The following is a 14,278-nucleotide window of genomic DNA, read 5'->3' as shown; positions in this document are numbered from 1 at the left end:
TTGTATTGTTAAAAATGTGTAAATTGAAGGAAATTAATTTATGAGTAATGACTAAAACTCAGGGAAACTACTGAAAAAGATGTGCTAATACAACAGTCTAAAAGTAAACCCATTTAGTCTACTTTACAGTCTCAACAGTCCTGAGCAGAGTTGCATACACAAAACCACCCACATGCAACACTGAAAGGACAAGGAGCAGGCCCATGCTGCCATCAAACAGATTTGTAATCTTAACGCTTTGGTTTTCAGTAAATTTGACCTTTCCAAGAAAAACCAAATAAACAACTAAAAAACCAAACCAACACAAGAGAAGTACTCCATAATTAGCCTGTAGCATCATTAGGACAGCAACAAAATATTCCCTGGTTGTCACTTGTGTTACAGAAACACAGAGTACATCCAATATAGGAACAAGCCCTACACTTAAAACACTCGTGGTCCTAGGACAAAGCTGAGGGAAAGGGAATTAACATAAAAGCAAAGCAGTAGACAAGACGTCTTGTTTCTTTATGATTGGAAGGCAATGTCACAAAGGGGTAATTTTATGGGGGAGGGGGGAAGGAGACATTGTAAAAGCATGCTTTAACAGTGGCAGTGAAAGGATGAGGAAGGAGAGAAGAGCAGGCTGCTGAAGACCACAGCTGAAGGCTAGCAGTCAACGAACATAAAACATACAAGGCAAAGCAAGCATTCAGAATACTTAGATCATCCTGAGTTCAAGCAGGAGAAAGTGATCCAAGTGGAGTCAACCCCCTCCTAAGTCTGGGGAGCTTCCCTCTGCCCAAATGTGTGTGTGTCCACCTTTGTGTGTGCACACACGCATGTACAGATGAGAGCGTGAGCCCAGCTCTTCCTCCCCTGGCTCATGTCTTAATGATGATGTCTAGGCGTTTCCATGGCACTTCCCTAGAATGTAGTTCTGCACTCCATCAGGCTAAATTACAGCATGGAGACGGGCAGATGACTGGATTAAAAAGATGTCAGGGAAGTTCAAGGTTGACATCACAGACAGAATTGGTATGGAGCTTTCATAATTCAAAAGATACGAGCTATGAAACAACAGCCATAGGAACCCATAATCCTGCAGATCCAGTCAGACCACCACCCCGCTGTTCACCTAGAGCTGCACCTCCAAGGCTAAAGCAGGTTTGTAAAAATGAAACTCAACTTGCTGTTCAAATCTTTTGCCTCAGGTCTTAAGAGTGGTTTCTTAGAGCTCCCACATAAACTAAAGATATGTCATCTAGTGATTCAGGTCATAAAATTAAACTTTTAAGTCCCTGTAGGTTATTTATAATCCTATGCCTTCCCTAAGTAGTTTTGATGCAGACTGCAACCTTCACTTACTTCAGCTCCCAGGGATCACTCAAACCTACCAAACTGAGGTCACGAACTCTAAAGAGAAATAGCCCTTTCCTTTGAGCAGCTCTAACTCCCTCCAATGTAGGGAACTTCCTGCAAAAGCAGCAGCATCATCTTACCTCCAACTCCAATGACTTTCAGGATAGAAACACCCTTACGTACCACACAAACATTCCACACCTCCTCCAATGCTCACTGCTACCTGAAACTGCCCAAGCCCCCCACGTAAAGCACCTCCTAGCCTGACATATTCAAAAGAGCACTGTGCAGAATTCACACAGCCCTATGAGATGTGAACAGCTGACAGCTAAAACAAAGGTCTGGCGGGTTGCAAAGCAGCTCAAGACACTCTAAATACCCCTGTGATCACATATGTATATTAACTAATGAAGTGTTAATAAGAAGAAGTGTTACAAAGTAAGCAAGACGCAAATTACAAGGCATTTAACAGCCCTTTAAAAACTGCAACAGACACACACTTAAGGGGCAAAATTGTCTGCTTTATGTCACTACTTCATAAGTAAAGTTGCATTTTCATACATAGGGACTGCACTAATGCTTCTGTCACTCATTAGAAGAAACATTACGGAAAACTCTTTAAGCTAGCACAGCTACAAAGCTCTAACTCCCTCATATCTAAAGAACAGATACCCCAAGTCTGCCCTAGAGTAGTGCCAGGCACACGCCTTATAGCCTGTCAAATTTCAGTTAGTTGTAGTCAATGTGCTAAGTTTCACAAAACCACAACTTACATGCATTTGACACAACTGGTTGTAAAATGTCTGAGCATCCCAAAGATCCCTACAGGTCTGGATGGCAGAAAAAACAACGCAACAGGACAAGGTCATTCAGGAATGCGGTTATGGGGGAGGATGAACTGAATGCAGATGCCTCTTTAGGGTGACCCTACACAGTCCAGTCCCTATCTATCCAGATCAAGGTACTTTTAGATCTACTCTATCTACTCTACTCCCTACAGCCCAGATGCCTGGGCTTCGTTCCTCACCAAAAGCAATGATGGAGAGCACCGTGTTCAGGTCTTCCCCTAGTATGCATCTCTGTCCATGACTTTGTACCTGAAACAAAAGGGTGACCTTAGATTCTTGTTTAGGGAGCTCTAAGAATTCTAGGCCTCAGATCTGCCAGTTGGTGGTGTTTGTAGTGCTCTCTATTTCACAGTCCTTGTTTTTGACAAAGATGTCTAGAGGATATATTAGTAGACCTCCACCTTACAGATGCAGTTGCTTTAAATACACATTAGATTATAAATCTGCAAGCCTTGCTGTCTCTTCTATAATGCTACAATGATTTTCTGCATCTGATCAACTTCTTAAGTCACATACAGAACATCATGTCAATTAAGCTTCTGGGATTAGAAAGACAATCCAAAATTGCCCACTGTCTCTCAGATAGTCCCTGACAATCTATCCACTCTAGCTGGACAATGCACTGAATAGCAGCCCTCTACCAATTACTATTTGTTTTCTTAGTCAAAACACAGAGGTCTGTAGAAATTGATTGTAGCCTGGATGCTGATCAGGGAGGAAATGCAGAGCAATAGATTTTTGCCATTGCTTTCTCATTTTAGTTTTTAATTAGAAATTAAATTTGCAGCTGTTTCAGTACAAGTTAAGGATTCAAAGGCAGTCAAAACTTCAGACCTCAAATCTATACAGCTCTATTTTGCCCCTTGCAGATGTGGATCTCACCATCACAAGAAGCAGAACAGCTACCAGTAACAAGGAAGACACATTCTTCATGCCCAAGGCTTGGGCGTTAGCAGAAAGGAATTATTCTCCTTGCTTTTTCAACAGATCTCCAGTGTATAATACTGCCACGTGAGAGAGCTGAAGTTAGACAGGCATTCCTAAATATGGGATTCTCCAGGCTGAAGGCTATTGCATTTGTAATCTTGCTTCTAGTAGTTAAACAGAATGACATTACAGCAATACCCAAGAAAGGAAAATGGAGACTGGTGACTTCTTTCATTTCCAGCTGGAGACTCACCAGAAGTAGACAGAAGATGCCTGAATTTCATGTCATTAAAGGAAGAGTAAAAAAGATGACCACTCATGAGAACAGCTGGAATGGAACATTCAGAATAGTTAAAGTGGGTGTAGCTAATTTGCTACTGTATTAAATCAATATAAATAATTGAAAAGCACTACAGCCAAGAGTTTATAACAACTGTAAGCACTTATGTAATTAATAAATGAAAAATTAAGGAATATTATCTAAAATATAAAAGATACATATGAAGAGAGGGATAATTACAGCAAGCATTGTCAGAAGGTAATAAAATAGTCAGTATAATTTTGCTTAGAAAAACAAGCCAACAACCTTCTCTTGAGACAACAACCCAGAGCAGTTACTCTACATGAGCAGGTATTTATCTGTACCAGCACAGGGTGACAAAATGTAATAAAAATCTATAAGGTAAGGTGGAATCCAGCAGTTTGGTATTTGAGCAAATGGATTAAGAGACACATTAACAGTTTCCTGCAACACAAGAGTTGTGAACTTAATTCTGGCACTCTTATGTACATTTCTGTCCATAAATACTTCCTCAAATTCCTTTAGCCCTGGTCACTAGAAACAGATTAACTACTCTCTTATTTGAAGAGATTTGCTTAATCAGAAGCACCAGCCATTTACTTCTCCAGCCTAAACCAAATGATTAAACTATTTGCTAGTACCAAGGCACAGCAAGTGCTGCAGTAATTCAGACAAACCCGTAAATAACAACTGCGCTGCGGGCCCGACCAGCTCGGATGCTGCAACCTCGTGCTGCCCTCTCCTGGCACATCACTTCCTGTGACCACCTCTCCAAACCTGTGCTGTAACCCACTACAGAGAACACAAAAAGAGAATTTTGCCTACATCCCTCCAGACAGAGGCTTTTTTGTACCTCCAAGAACGCAGCCCAGTCTTCTCCTGCCCACACAACGTACCGGGCTGTAAAGCCACAGCAAAGCAGGACAGGACAGGAAGGAGCTCCAGCTGTTGGCAGGACAGCTCTCAGCCTAAGGCCTGGCCATGCCCTGCTGTCTTCTCCAGCAGCTGGACAGAGCATGTACACCCACCACCTCTCCTGGCAGTAGTCCATACATTGGATTTCACAGACAGAAAACCAGAAACAATGACCCTTAACACAACTTGCAACATAGCTCACAACAAACCAAAATGCTTCTGACTTGTAGCAACAGAGATACCTCATAAGGCAGAGTAAGGGGGTGGCAGGTATTTGTCTTGGCCCAGCAGTGCTCTACTTGCAGGAAAATACAGCACTTATTCTCGTTTTTGCTGTACAATAAAAATGATTTCCCAGGGGGAAAAAGTTTGCAGTTTCTAAGCTCTGCCAAATCCTTCTGTACATATTAACTTGAGAGCTGCTGTCAGTCTTCATTCTTGAACTACAGCACAGCATTTTCCCCCCCTTTTTTTTTTTCCAAACAATCAGCTGTGTTACCTTAAATATGATAGCAATGGGAATATCTTCTGACAGAGTGTTGTGCCTCAGGTAAAATCTTCCTTGTTTCACAACCATATTTGTTCTGCTCTTCTTCTCATGAGTGGAACTGAAGTTAAAATAAAAATAACACTATGTCCAACAGAGTGCTTGCACTGATTCTTAGTATCTTTTGTATAGAACTTAGCAAGATTGAACAATCTTTCATCTGAATTAATCCCACTTTCTCCTCTTTTAAAAATTACATCAAACCAGTCAGGGATCAGCCTGTAACTTCAAGAGTGTTATCACCTGTGCTGGGCACTATTTGGAATATTTGACTTAAAGTAGAAGTCTGTGCTTTTCAAAATCATCTTTACATGCTTTGATAATCAGTTTTGATGTAACCAGCAAGGTCAAACTGGGAACAAGTACTGCAACAACAGTGGTAACAACACAACACCATTTGGTGGTCCATTAACCTCATCCAGACTTACTGAGAGACAGCAGAGCAGCTAGGAGAGAAGTGAGGCCTCTGGAGAAGAAAAACCAGCCCTCACACTGAATAGTGACAAGTACCATACAAAAGACCAGAATGCAGCTTAAAAAATAAAAAACAACCAACCAAAGGCCAAATAAAATAGAAACAAAACTTGATCAAGGAGGAAAGGCCAAATTTAGACTACTTTGCCATTTTCAGTAATTTGTGTTGTACAAAAATATTTGTTTCCTCCTCAGCTGCCATTGCCTTTAAAGGTTTCATGACAGTTTTATATAGAGAAACAGACAAAAGATTACATCCAATTTCCACTGCAGTAATTTCATGTTACTTGCTGCAAATTGAGACCAAACACCATCAATTACAAAGTGTACTTTGTTACACTAAAAATTAGAACTTGCTTTTCCTAATCTGAGATGAATCCTGAAACACATGAGCAACTCTCACTGATTTTTATGGTAATACTATACTGTTTAGGGATTGAAGTTTTAGTATACAAAATGACAGTAGCAAGACAGGAGCACTGAATGCCTACAGCTTTTTCTTCAGCTTTTTTTTTTAACTATACTAGGAAGAAACCTCCACAGCTATTTAAACTTCACCAATTAAGTTCTAAAGCTTTGGGTTTATCTCCTTTATGAAATGGTAGGAATTTACCATACCTGGTAACAGAAGCACCAACTGTGCCTTTTCTATCAGCTTCAACAATGATTCTGTTTTTGGATAACTGCTCTTGAATAAGAATGACTTTCTCTACACCTTTAACAATGAAATAGCCACCTAGTTAACAGAAAAAAATATTTTGCATGTCAGTACCCTTGCACCTTACTTGGCTCCTCCAATATGCCTTTGAATATAAATTATTAGAAAGTAAATCTTAAGTACACAATGGGAGAGTAAATTCTCACTTAAAAGAGTAATGAACAAACTTGACAGATAAAAACCAAAGAAGTTGTTTGTTATAACCCTCCAACTCCTCTCTAGATATCAAATATTACCATGCATTATATGTAACACTTTATTCTTGCTTTACAAAAGGCAATGACAAAGGAATTCCCACTCTGGAGGACATTATACTCCATTCTTCTTAATCTGTTTAATTTTCAATGAATGAACTCCAACCTTTTCCCATATAGCACATCACTGTACAACACCATATACAAAATTAAAAATAAAATATTCTATATTTTGGTGTGTTGCTTTTTGGGGTTGAAAACTTTGTCTGCAAATACCAACTATTCATGTTCTCAGCAAAACCCTGACAATTTATTTTAGTTGCAAGCACACACTTGAGAAGTTTCCACAATGACTTAAAGGTGGCAGGAAACATACCAAAGGGGTATTTCTTTGCTGAAAAAGATTTAAAACTCAAAGCACAGACGGGAAAAAAAAAAAACAAAAACATGAGTGAAAATGTACCTGGATCTAACGGACACTCATTTAGTTTGGCAAATTCTGCGGGAGTTTTCCCAGTAAGTACACAATTGGAGCTACGCAGCATTATAGGCATTCTGCAAGAAAACCAGTTACAATTTAAGTTCAGACTCAGACAGAAAAATATGAATAGTCAAATTCAGAACAAACGCCAGGCTGAATAAACTGGAGATATACATTTAAGGTGATCAGAACTCATGCATGCTGTAACCAACAGCATGCTCATTTGAGCCCACCTTATTTCATTGAACATGTAATTCAAAAAAGACCTGAAACTGGACACCTGCAAGCAGAAACTACAGACTTCCTATTTAATTGTTGTGCAGCTACTCAGGCATTGTGACAAGCAGGGTCACCAAGGCCAATGACAATTATTGCAAAGACTCCTGGTCCCCAAAACAGTCTGCAGAGAAGAACATGCCACGGCAGATCCACTGTTACCAGTTTTTATTAGATAAAGTTAGTTGATATCTCATTTCCCATACAGGAATGACACCTTCTGGCTGAGAGAGATAGTGCCTCTAATTCATAACCTAAGCATGAAGTTTCCCCAGGAGTAAGCTCTGATTTCTCTGGTGTCCTAGCAGAGAAGCCTGCAAGCAAGCATTTTGTGAAACAACATGTGGTGGAAGGATATTTCAAGAAATTTTTAAAAATTCAATGCTTAGGGAAATAAATAAAAGAAAAACTAAAGATTGACAGACTGCATATAAAGCAAAACTTCTTCATCATGAGGGCGGTCAAACAGTGCAGAAGCTGCACAGGGAAGCTGGGTAGTCTGCATTCATGGAGGCCTTCAGGACCCAACAGGATGAAGCACTGAGCAACCTGGTTTATCACAGACATGACCCATTTTGAGCAGGAGGCGGTACTAGAGGCTGAGGAGATTGTACTCTTTCAACCTGAATTTTTCTGTCTGAATTGTTCTATGATAAATCATGGAATGCTTACTTTCAATTTGGCTTATTTAACAGCTAACCAGCAATGACATTGCAGTTATTATTGAAAAGTGTACTTTTATAGTCAGCTTCATAGTGTACCTTTTCACTCTCAGGTTTTTCATTAAAACTTTGGAAAGAGAGTAGTTTACTTCCAAAAAGAAAGCTGTATTTCACAAAAGACAAAAATAGTTTACCACTACATCTACCAAAAGACCTCCATGCCTTTAGCCTCTTCTACAGAAAAGCTGACTTTTGACCCAGCTTACAGAATTTCCCTCCTTGGTGTACAGCCTTTGTAAGAACTGTGTTCCAAGTGTTTTCTAAAATACACATTGACAAAAATTATTCATGAGTCCTACTACACAAATATTTTCAACCTCTGAGATTTTTCATTCAAATTTACTTCAATAAGAAACAAGATTGCACTATACTTTTTGTATTCAGATCTCATAAATTATTTTCCTTCCTGTTTTCATATTCTTTTATACTAAAGGAAAACCGATGAACTAAAATTCTGTATTTCTGCAGAGTATAAAAAGCTATCTTGTCACTGTATATCACTAAGAAAGTGCTTCCTAGAGATAAGAAGCTTCCTATGACAAGCAAAATCTGTCACACACAATATAAGCTTAATGCATCGGCTGTTTATATCAGAAACAGGAAGCAGTTGGCATAAGGTAAAATGGAATACTCAAATACCATTAACTGAAAACTCTGGTGAAACATCTGTTCCAGTCCAAACTGCATGTCAAACAAGACCACTGGCCAAAGGAAACAAGTATAATACCAGGGACAGATAAGGAAAATTATTTCCCATGGAAATAATAACTAGATATTAACAGTTTTTAACAGCAAAAAACTTTTTGCATGTATGTCCTTAAAGCCAGTCTAACATTATAATTTAAGCAATTTTAAATGAAAGCTTAACTTGTGCAGCAGAACAAATGCTTGCTTTCCTGGTTTTATCATCCACCTTCCACAGATGCTACTCTACATACTATGTATGAAAGACTGAGTAATTTGGCTACAAAGCAAACATGCCTGATTTAATTTTACAATAATGCAGCTTGCAGCTCCAGGCATGCATTTTCCTCTGTGGTTTTATACCAACAGAATTAGAGACAACATTTATCCTTATATCCATCCTTCTCTGGAAGGAGACATTATCAGAAGCTTTTGCAAAACAAGATCTTAGACCATAAAAATCCTGTACAGCTGTTTATGAAGAGTTGCCTGTTCATTGTTTCTTTTAACAAGGGAGCAAGGTTGGCCTACATCTGTTTTTCAGTAAAAACTCTTCCCAGCATGGCAGTACATGAAAACTGATAGCAGCACCTCAGCAAGTGGTGCCTCACCTGCCAATGGGTAACGCATTGCGGATGATCCTCTGGCTGCCTCGGGTGTATTCAATATCCACAGTAATCGGTGCGGAATAGGTCATGTCCCTCAGGCGGCACTGAAACGACAACAGGCACACAACAGGTCAGGTGTTGCCTCAAGAATCTCTCTTAAAAACAGCCCTGTCCTGTAAATTCTCACAAAGAAATCAAGCAAAGCAAAGCTTCGGCAACATCTTCATGATACCTGAAGAATGTTTGACACACTCTCCTGTTTAAAACAAAATCTAAGAAAGTCCATATACAATTGCTCTGATTTTCAAAATTAACCAGCAGACCTCTGCCTTCAGAAGACAGCACTGCAGAGCTTAACTCCTAAACTCTCTAATTAAACCAACAGGTCTAATTAAACCAACAGCTCTAATTAACCAACAGGTCTAATCAGTAGTGCTAGCACAAAGATCAGCGTGTCTGAGCAGTGCTCAGCTCAGGGACATTTCTATACTGCAGACTCTCAACAGCTGAAGACCTGTGCTGCCATATGAAGTCTGACAGAATGGAAAGGCACAAGACTGAGAGACACACCATGCTACTTTATTATCAGAATGAGCAAACCTCACTGTAGAGTACCATTTCTAAAGATGACTTACCGAAGGCTCACTACAGAATCACTTCCTGCAAAGATTCCCAGAATTTGTCTGCAAATTCCTTGGAGACCAAGAGAAGCAAAATAAACATATCTAAGGCATTAGATACCTCAAGGCTCAATAATTTCTAATCCAATCTTTCTGGTCTGCTCTCCCCAGCCTCACTCTAAGATGTTGCCAGCCCCTAAGGTATTGTGTCTCTTCATGCAAGACAGGCCTTACTGCACCTGCTGAACACAACAGAGCAACTCACAGCAAGTCATTTGTGACCTCACCGAGCATGCTTTACCTTTCAGCTCCAGGATTACAGGTTTATCAGTAGTCAGACTTGCACTTACACTTCTGCAGTCCTTCAGTGTATTGATTATGTACTAATAAAAGGCAATTAAGATTGTGCTGTGTATTGAAAATGCAGCTCTATAGAAAAATACGCCTCAACAATCTTCACAAACTTGATGCTTCTCCTCTTCACGCTACAAAGTAAACCTCTTCTCCAGTAATAAAATACTGATATACAGCAGCAGCTTTCAAGCCATACCTTGAACCAAACTAGGTGCCATTCTGCTCCCAGCAACTACATCCAATTTAAAAGTAACTGAGAGTATTTCCATATCCTAATTACTTTAAATTCATCTGTATGAATAGTTTGTGAAACTCCCATAAGGACTGGAGTAAAAAGAGTTAGACAGGCTTTAGTGCTACCTGGGGGAAAAAATCAGTACTACTTGGGACTCTCTGGGTATGCTTTTTTAACACAAGACACAGATATAAAATACAAATTACAGTGCAATATTCCAGTATGTGTATTTTTGTATCACCTTCCTTGAGGTACCTTCTTACTATAGACACCTGAAAATAAAAGACAGGCATGACTTGATATACACTCAGACCCTCATAAAAATCTAATGATTTTAGGTGGTTTTGGGAAGGAATTTTATAAGCTTTCAATAGAGAAACACAACAGCAGACTCCTATCTAATATTCTTTTAAGGCACCCAGGCTTGACCTGAGCAGCATCCTATTTAAGAAAATAACTATGGTCGCTGTTTGTGTACAGAACAGCAACAATAAAGAGATATTATGCACTAGCATTAAGCATCAATGAGAAGACAAGAGACACAAGAGTATCTCATTCTAAACTCAAGGTCAATGTGCTCTATTAAGCATTTATTTTGCCTTCTTCTGCATGTACAAACACTTTAGCTATACAGCAAGCAAGCATATTAATACCTGAATTCTTGAATATGAGTTATTTGCCACAAACAATTTTTTGCATAAAATTTCATTCATATTAATGTTTCCTGTTTCCTTTTGTGCATATTCACATTTACTGACAGAATATTAACTATGTATTTGTGAGATGCAGCAACAATCATGTATTACACCTGGCTGAGTTACTGGCTTTATTCTAAAGCTTTCCATCAAACCAAATGATATTAGAGTGAGGTCACTGCAGACAGAAAGTGGCTATGCCCAAGTGGCAGCCACTAGACAGCTGATTCTTACAGAATTTCCCCAAAGCACAGAATCTATTTCATTATAGTCTAGATTAGATGCCAAAAAACATTTCAAGTATCAAGTGGATAGAGCAAGGAAAAAGCATCTGATACATGAACTGAGTTATGAGGTTGACAACAGGCTGCATGCAGGTAAATAAGTGCAAGTTCCAAGCTCGGTTCTCCCTCCAGAGACCAAAAAGAAGTGGTCACTACCTCTGTTGCAGTGGTATAAATCTCAAAGCACAGTAGCAGGAGAGAAATACTGTGTTCCTGAGCACTTTGAAGAGAACTGAATGTCTTAGATACTTGAAAGCAATCCTAAGAAGTTCAAAGCTTATGTTAGCTTATGGCTTTCTCATACATACAAGAGCTACCTTGTATCCTGTTGGTCAAAACCAAGAGACTTTCTGATTTCAGTCACAGCACCATGTCCTCCAACACACATCTTTATTCCAGAAGTACACAACCCATCTGGTAACCTACATGCCTACAGCACTGCAATGAAATAAAATATACCCCCCAGAAGGATAATGTTCTTCTGTAGCTTCTTGTAATTTTAACAATTTCCATCTGTTTCTGCTTAAAATTCCCATGTTTGCTTTATGACTTTAAAAATAAGAGCAAAAAAATCAGATACGAGTTCTCAAAGACTGTAAAGGAAACAGAGACTGAAGTGACCTATGGTGCAGACAGTAGCAAGGCTAATATTAAAAATAAGTAAATGAGAATATCAAAAAACCCTACATTATGGCATGAGGACTTCAGCTCTGTCATGAGGAGAGCCACAAGATGAAGCAAGAGAAGTATACTTTTCACTACTTTCATAGAAACCCACTCAAATTCACCTAACACAAAATACTGAATACAGGAAAAAAAAACCCTCAACAATTTAGAATAAAATTAAAAATATTTATGTAATGATGTTTCAGTCTCTGAAGCTTGCTTTTACAGTGATGGTGGAATGCAATGCACTACCAAATGTAACACACATGTACTCAAAATTACATGCAGCTATTTTCCAAGACAAAAAAACTCAACAAGACAGATGCAAATATTAATACCTCATGAGGTGATACAGGTCGTGTCACATTGAAGCTTTCTTCCACATCTGGAGTACCCACATAGATATTGAGGTACCTGTAATACAGTTTCAAAATGAGCAATGAGGCAAATATTTTTCAAAGAATCTGAAGGAAGCAAAATTTTACATATACTGAAAAATTAAATTATTTTGATGAACACAGTTTGACAATTTGACAATAATGACCAATGATTCTTCCTAAAGTAACTCACTGTATTTGAGTTGTGGTCAAATTAGTTCAAATTTAGCCTGCATGTGCAGTAAACCTTTAAATCTTCCCATATTTCATTGCATAAAGTAGGAGATAAGTCATGAAAAACACCTTCTTGATTTATACCTACAGAAGTGCTTATAAACAAACCCCTGAGACAGTACTCATGCTGCTACTGATATGGAAATCATCTCATGCTTACTTCAGATACCACATTGGGTCGGCATCACTTGTCACTTTTTCATTTGCCTTCATGATTTTCTTTATCTGGAGGAGAAAAAGAACAAAATGGAACCATGGCCTTTTCTGAGTACTAAGAGCCACTCTCCCCCACCCAGGAAAGCCTACCTCAACATTGATGAAATAGTTGAATGAGTCTATGTGCTGCTTCACCAGTCCTTTCACCTGAAAAATAATGCACGCAGCAAATAAAATCAGCTTCAGTAACATTAATCACATAAGGCAGAAATTAAGATATAAGCCTTTATAACTGGGTTTGGATAACTGTGCTAAATTCTTTCAGCTGACAAACTTCTGGGAAGTGGCTGGATGCTCACTCTGGTTCTCCACTACATTTTCAGGTTTACACTGGAACTGTCATATAAAGAGCATGGATAGCATCTCTGAGAGCCAGTAAAACAGGAAAAATAATCTGGAAACATTACATATATACACTATGGACTGAGAATAACCACACCAAAATGCAAACCTCTAGGAGGATATCTCCACAAAATAATCTTTAAATTAATCAAGAAAACAATCTATGGAAGAAGTCTACTGATAACTGCAAGGAACTAAAACAAAAGGCAAAATCCACAGAAAAGTGAGGACAGGTATTCTGGGAAATAGTAAGAGCCAGAAGAAAGGAATGTGAAGTTAGAAAGGAGATGAAATAGTCACACCATGAAATGAGTGTGTAGCACTAACCTTCAGAAATGCTGGAAGAAGTCTCCATTTTTCCTGAAAACAAAAACAGTTTGAGACATCTTTCCAAGGACTAGCCAAATATCTAACATGCCTGAGCCTCTGTCTACATGTTTTATTCCTATTGTTGTTTTTTGAACGGTAACATTGTTTAAAATCAGATCCATTTAGGAAAAAACCAAGAAACAACTGTCTAAAGCCAACAGAGGTGGATAAAAATTACCTGGATCATCTCAGTAAACCATACAAGCAGTATTTGGGATGCAATTGCACACGGCCTTTCCTGAGAGTAACTTCTGTGAAAATATAGTTTTCTGAGAAAACTCCTTAACACCATGTCCTCATTTAAGACCAACTAATGTTTTTCTGGTTTTGTTCTGTTAACACTGTAAATTATATTTGTAAAAAGGGAAGATTTCCTACAACATTTGCTTTACAAAATACATGCAAGAACCTCAGTCCTGGGAGCAGCTGTAACACTTACCAGGACCCTAAATCCTACAGAGATTTAGCAAAAGTACTGACAAGTGCTAAGTGTATCGAAGTTCCTACAAACTTTCTCCCATCTCTAATCATTAATGAGCATAGGGAACATCTCTATGTCAGCCCCATGTTTTCCCCACCACGGCAGTGCAAAAACTTGCATATATCTTTGGCTAGAGACAAAATCATTTATTTAGGAGGAGTGTTCCCAGTCCTCATATGCTTCTCCATATACTACCATTTTAAAATACTACAAAATTAATTAAACCAAAAACACCTGTAGAAAGTTGTTAGCTTTCTTCTACCCACAGAAATGTTGATGGTGCTCTTGGCTTTCAGCCTTCACTGCTACTGTTTGTTAATCTACTAATCTTGCTTGTGATCCCAATTTAACATCTAATAGTGGCAAAGC

The 14,278-nt window shown here is 38.7% G+C and overlaps 1 protein-coding gene across 3 annotated transcripts in view; it reads right to left on the bottom strand.

Annotated features, from left to right (window-relative positions):
* Positions 1-14,278, bottom strand: part of POLR3B (RNA polymerase III subunit B) — a 71,620-nt gene that overhangs the window by 56,340 nt on the left and 1,002 nt on the right. For all 3 annotated transcript variants that reach the window (XM_077783375.1, XM_021535985.2, XM_021535973.3), the window contains exons 2-9: positions 13,387-13,419; positions 12,808-12,864; positions 12,662-12,726; positions 12,229-12,304; positions 9,040-9,140; positions 6,729-6,820; positions 5,972-6,089; positions 4,832-4,940 (exon numbers count right to left, since the gene is read on the bottom strand). In XM_077783375.1, the coding sequence (XP_077639501.1) occupies positions 4,832-4,940; positions 5,972-6,089; positions 6,729-6,820; positions 9,040-9,140; positions 12,229-12,304; positions 12,662-12,714 (549 nt within the window). In that variant the 5' untranslated portion in view covers positions 12,715-12,726; positions 12,808-12,864; positions 13,387-13,419. The remainder of the gene's footprint in view (positions 1-4,831; positions 4,941-5,971; positions 6,090-6,728; positions 6,821-9,039; positions 9,141-12,228; positions 12,305-12,661; positions 12,727-12,807; positions 12,865-13,386; positions 13,420-14,278) is intronic.

Source organism: Lonchura striata, chromosome 5 (assembly GCF_046129695.1).
Source record: "Lonchura striata isolate bLonStr1 chromosome 5, bLonStr1.mat, whole genome shotgun sequence".
NCBI lineage: Eukaryota > Metazoa > Chordata > Aves > Passeriformes > Estrildidae > Lonchura > Lonchura striata.
The sequence above is the reverse complement of the archived record's forward strand: the minus strand, read 5'-3'. Positions and strand labels throughout refer to the sequence as shown.